General features: G+C 39.6%; 1 protein-coding gene across 1 annotated transcript in view; it reads left to right on the top strand.

The window, feature by feature from the left end:
• Positions 1 to 2,716: 2,716 nt before the first annotated feature.
• eys (eyes shut homolog) overlaps positions 2,717 to 6,000 on the top strand; it is a gene marked incomplete at both ends in the record, with an annotated part of 160,841 nt that continues 157,557 nt past the window's right edge. The window contains 2 exons of the mRNA XM_079229546.1: positions 2,717 to 3,461; positions 5,561 to 5,677. Coding sequence (XP_079085672.1) covers positions 2,717 to 3,461; positions 5,561 to 5,677 — 862 coding nt within the window. The remainder of the gene's footprint in view (positions 3,462 to 5,560; positions 5,678 to 6,000) is intronic.

Below are 6,000 nucleotides of genomic sequence, written 5' to 3'. Positions count from 1 at the left end.
ACGCTGATGCAGAAACTCTTATAGCAGTTATTGTTTGGTGTCATATTAGAATCAGGTGTTTGTCTTATGCAAATTTTTTTCCAGGTTGAACTTGTAATTGTTAGAGTAAAGTAATTGTTTTGCCCTTTGCCGAGCAACACGCTGTGAACATTTGACATGCATGTATTAAATTACATGTGTTAGCATTGTCTAACATTACCGAGGTGTGGAAAACAGAGTAGGATCATATAGTGTATATAATGAAGTGGACATAGTCATGCTGACGCCACCCATTGGTTTGTGGACTGCTGTTGAAGCCTCGTGATTTTGTGGTCCAATCTTGGAATACGGCGTTTGCCATGTCGTGTTTTTTTTGCAAGATGAATGGATATACCATACTTGGAATGCGTAGGAGTGAGGTAGAGACGTCGGATACAACTCTTGTAGCGGACTTGACCTGTCGATCACAGTAAGCCCACCCTAAAGCAAGTTCCCCTTTATGGTCTATTTCAGCGGTCCCCAACCTTTTTTGTGCCACGGACTGATTTTGTGTCAGAAAATATTTTCACGGACCGGCCTTCACGGTGTGGGCAATAAATATGACGTAATAAAATGATACGACCGGCCTGAAGACCCTTATAACGTGCATACAAGTACAACTCACCATTACATCGAATTAGTTGGAGGCCTGAGCCTATTTCTCTGCGTCGAGCCGGTCCCATCTCGGGGTGATGGGAGACAACGACACCCAAAGTGTGTTGTTTATGTCCAATATACTCCTTAACTTAAACCTTTATGTCCAGTCTACTCCTTAACTTATAACCCGAATCACAAAGACAGGATGTTGGAAATGGAGGCAGGGTTTCAGAGCTTTTTTGGCCATCTTTGGCGTTTTTGGGGTAACATATCACGTAACCTCTTGACACATGTCAAGAGGTTACGTGATATCCGCACAGACGGATGTATCCGGTAATTTTTCAAAATAAAACATTTTCCCGACCTTGATTTTTTTTTAAATGTATTTTTTCATTCATTCATTCTTTCTGTACGTTTTCTGTTTCTATTTGACTCTAAAAGGGACCATCATTTTCTGTTTTGAAGAATACTTGAAACTAGTGATTGAGACCATAAACTCATGTTTATAATCTTTACTAAGGGAATAAATCATGTATAGACATCTATACAATCAGACATCCCCCCCCCCCCGGTCAGTAGAGAAAATTAAAGTTTTAAGACATTTTCGTATCGGCTTCACTCAGCAGAATCGGAGGTTGCCGCCTGAGTAGGATCATGTAACTATAACACAACCACCTGTACCACAGTTGTGTTATGTTCTTCTTTGCTAATTATCTTGTAGTACAAGTAAACAAGTCAGTCAGGCTAGAAACTAGCCTCCTGATATCTCCAGTAGTCTCTATAGCTCTGTAGACTTGAAGGGATGATTCTCTGTATAGGTTTGTTATTACAAGGGAGTCATTTTACATTCGACTTAAATACTTTATTTATTGGTAATACAACAATATCGATAAGAGCAGCTTTAAATAAAGGTTAAACCAAAAATAGATAATAATAAACTACTATGCTATTTATTCCTCCATTGCTGCTAATAATGAATATCTTTAAAAAAACTACATACATAAACCAGTTACATGTATTGTCCTCGTTATTTGAATTTCATAATTTTTTTCTTCAGAAATCATCTGTCAGCTTGGGAGACACAATATTCAACCTCATCTCATGTAAATGAGGTTGAATGGGTGCCCGCACAGCCCTCATGACAATACTTGCAATCTCATTCACTTTATCACTCCTCCTTTATTGATATTGTTGTTCCATATTCAGCGTTTTATTACTTATCACCATGCCGTTATTCATATCAAAGCATGTGAGCTGATCAAGGAGCAGTTTTTCTCTTGCAGTGAGGCGTCTCTACTTTGTTGTTTTATCTCTTGCGCATGGATGAAAAGGGCCTGAGGGAAAAAGACAATGCTGTCTGCTTTAACTCATCTCACTGCATGACATTGAGGTATCAGGCACCGGCAGGGAGGAGAGAATATTTTATCTGACATTGTCACTCTCTGTAGAAACCTCAGGGAGACCGAGGCTGCTGTGACACACTTGGTGGTCAGCAGCACTGCATATGATTATGGCAGCTCTGCTAGACTCACTAAAGTCTATTTGTTACAGTGAAACGAAGTATTCATGATTGCAGGTGGTCATGTTTTTATGCCTCTTCATCGGCAACATCAACTGTTGATGGAGTTGGCGCTGAAGCTGTAACGGAGTAAGTTGCAATAATGAAGGTGTGGATCAATGTTTCAGCAACAAGACGTGGGAGAGAGGGCCGTATCTTAGCAATACTGTGAAGGTGGTAGAATGAGGATTTAACAATTCGAATAGGTCTAAGTCTAATAAGATAAGATAATGAAGTGATGACATTTTTTGACTGACATGGATGTAAACTGCAACTTAACGGGTGAGGAAGGAATATGACTCTTGTTCATCAAGTTTTGAGCTGTAGAAATAACTTATCTGTTTTGTAGAACAAGAATCAACTTCCTTTTGCAAATCATTAATCACGATCTTTCTTTTCCTCAGGTCATTACTAATCGTGTGGACTTCTTGGAGTACATGAAACGACAGCTCATGAAGTATCATACGCATTTTCCTCATTCATTCTCCAGACGACATAAATTGAGTCCCAGATTTATTTTTTTAAATAGCAAGAAAGGGAAACATGGAGGCATCATTGTTTCACTTGTTTGCCATCTTTGTGGCTGTCCATCTGATCCACTGCCAAACAGTTTGCAACAGACAAGCTTCACTTGAATGGCACCCTGAGCAACACACACTGCAAATTAATTGGACTCTCGTAGGAAACCTCTGTCGGAGCGTTTCTGAATGTTGGGATTCTCAAGTGGGAGAAGAGTCAACTGGGAACCCGATCAACTTCCCACAGATATGCCCACTGCAGCTGCAACATGGAGACAAACTGTTGATGTCTGCCGATGAAACACTGAAGTCTTATGGCATCAGACTCCTCAATGTTTCAAAAGACAGCTTCGAGAGCTGTTCAACAAATGGACAGATACAAGAACAGTTTCTTCCCCCCCACAATCTAAATGGAAGTGAGCAGGTTGAGGCTAAGTTGCTCGTCCCAGGTCGTCATTACTTCATAGCTCAGCATGACGGAGACACGCAGCTGTGCAAGTTCGGCTTACGGCTCAATGTGTCTGTTAAAACGCAACTGTGTCAGGGTTCTCCTCTGCTGCGACTTTGTTCGGGGAGCGGCGTTTGTCAAACTGGCCTGCGGGACGATGCATACCACTGTCAATGCCACAACCACTACTCCGGGAGGTTTTGTGAAAAGGCTGATGGCTGTTTGGATAACCCTTGTGGAAACCAAGGAGTCTGCTTGAGCAATGGATCCACAGATCCCAACCTCAGAACATATAAATGTCTGTGTCCTCCACACTTTACAGGTAAGGGAACAAGTAGATATGCACTGATTGCAATTTTCTTGTCAAATTGTTTTTTTCCTAACCTGCTGATTCCAATTTTTACGCAGATGTTCTGTCTTTCTAAGAACTATATTTGAAAGCATACACAAACATTGATGGCACTTTTCTTTCATGGGAAACTGAAATTGAATTGCATGTTCAGAATAATACACTGACTATTGAATATCTTAAAGTTACAGAACTTTCTCTCACTCAAACAAATCTCAAAGTTGTTCTAAAGGTTTTCAAGGTTGTTCATTATTAACTTATTTTGGACCTGGAGGTGTTAGAAATTGCAGCTTTATGTCTTGTGTGTGAGTAGATCTGCAACAACGAATCGATAAAAATCGATTATCAAAATAATTGGCAACAAATTTCATTATCGATTCGTTGTGTCGCGTGATTATTACATCACTCAATAAATCGTGGAGAGAAAAAAAAGAGCGCAGCAGAGCAACTGGCCTGCCAGCGTTTCTGAGATTGGACTGAGACACGGAGAAAAGCTGAGGTTGTGATCTTCGCAATAAAACATCTTTGATGTGACGTGTCGAGTCTTGGCCAATCAGCGTTAAGATGTCTACAGAGTCTTCATTTCCCTCAAACTTGTTTTTAATGGAAGCTAGTCAGCTTGCTATCACGTTAGCTAACGTTTTTGGGTTGTGTAATGTCGTTAAAGTTACTTTATGTTCCGTTACAGTTCAGTCTTGCTTGAAAAAAAACGTAACGTGGTGAAACATGCCGTAACCCCCCGGTCTGGTTCAGTTCATGCAGTCACTCGTTAACGTTAAACCGGCGCACCGGCGGATCTGGCTGCAGGTTTGTTTGTTTTTTACTCAAAGTAGAATGAAGCAAATCACGTAGTTGGGTTTAGCCAACAACGTGATGTCGTGGTCATGAGAGGCCCAGATATTGATAAGATGATGTGGTTAATTTTTCAGAATGAAATAGTTTAAGGAAGAGGACACTCTATATGTATGCTTGATGCAGGGCTGAGATGAAGTGGAGCTTGGCCCGAAGCTGGAGGTCAAAACAGACGTGAAAGGAGTCAGTACAGCTTCCCACTGTCCCAGTATTTCAGCAGGGTATGCTAAATGCAGCCTCTGCTCCAAGGAGATCAATTACAATAAAAAGGGCTCACATGCCTATATATTTGGCAGATGTAAAGCATACATGTGCATGTTTTTTCTGTTAGTCCATTTTATTTAACTTTTTTAATTAACAGCTCAGGGATGTTCAGGGAGCAACCTGTTTGTGCACTTTCTGAAGATGTTTTGCACTGTGAATTTGCACTGTCAGTTCTGTTTTTTGAATAAAAATCAGATAAATCAATTATTTGAAAAAAAAAATCAACAGATTAATCGATTATTAAAATAATCGCTAGTTGCAGCCCTATGTGTGAGGCTGTGATTTTACTGTTTGTGCTACTGTGTGTGCAGTGTAAAACCATATTGACAAATTAAAAATGATGCATTTGACAGGATATATGAGACTCATTGGCTGGTCACCGGTCAATCCTGTAGTTTTTCCAGGTAGCCTTTTGACCGGTGCATCTTAAAGCCACATCCACTGTTCCCAATTGTTGAGCTCTCTTTACTTCTTTGAAATAGATCCAAAACAAATGTTTACCAATCTTTTGCATTCAAATTGCTTTAAAAATAATGTATTGAATGTGCTGAGTTCTACATTAAGAACTCTATCTCCCTGAAGAAACTACATCATTTGTATTTTGTGTGTAATCTGGTTGATGCATTTGTCAGAATTTCACTCTCAAATTAGTTGAGAGAAATTGAAATAATATAAAAATAACTTAAATCTAATGCTGTTGTTTGGCATGAACCAAAACACTTGCATCTAATGCAAACATAATTAATAGAATATAATTGAATTGAAACAACTTCTTTCTGAAGGTCTTTACTGCCATTGTGTACTCTGCAGCAGCAGTATTATCAATAGCTCTAATACAATTCTCAGTTTTTCAATGAGAAAGTCAAATAGCATCAGCAATAGTTTTGTACATGTTCACACATTTCATAACCCAGCCATTTTCTTTTATCTGTGTCCTGACCTGCCGTTTGGTTTAGGTGTTAACTGCTCGGAAGTTGTTGGAAAAGAAAACTGTGACAGAATTTGTGAAAATGGGACGTGTGTTCAAGGGTCGCCTGCCTCCTTCAAATGCATCTGTGACACAGGATTCTCTGGTAAGCAGCTCCTTTTCACCCTGGTTGTTTGTTTACTATAAATGGATCATCTGACTTTGACAATGAAAACACAATATTTGAACATAATTGTACAGCTTTGATCCCTGCAAGGCGAATCATCGACAGACAATCAGTTTTTCATGATCCAAAAGGCAGTCGGCGAGATTTTGCTGCATCTCAGTTTCATTTGCACAACCATGTCATTTGCCTCGAAGGGGCAACTATCTGTGGAAAAGGTCAAAGCTGAAAACTGAAAAGCGTAACATATATATCTTTTAAAGATCAGCATTTCCTCATGGGCTTTAAACTTGATCCTATAATGT

This window comes from Taurulus bubalis (genome assembly GCF_910589615.1).
Source record: "Taurulus bubalis genome assembly, chromosome: 14".
Lineage (NCBI taxonomy): Eukaryota > Metazoa > Chordata > Actinopteri > Perciformes > Cottidae > Taurulus > Taurulus bubalis.
The sequence above is the reverse complement of the archived record's forward strand: the minus strand, read 5'-3'. Positions and strand labels throughout refer to the sequence as shown.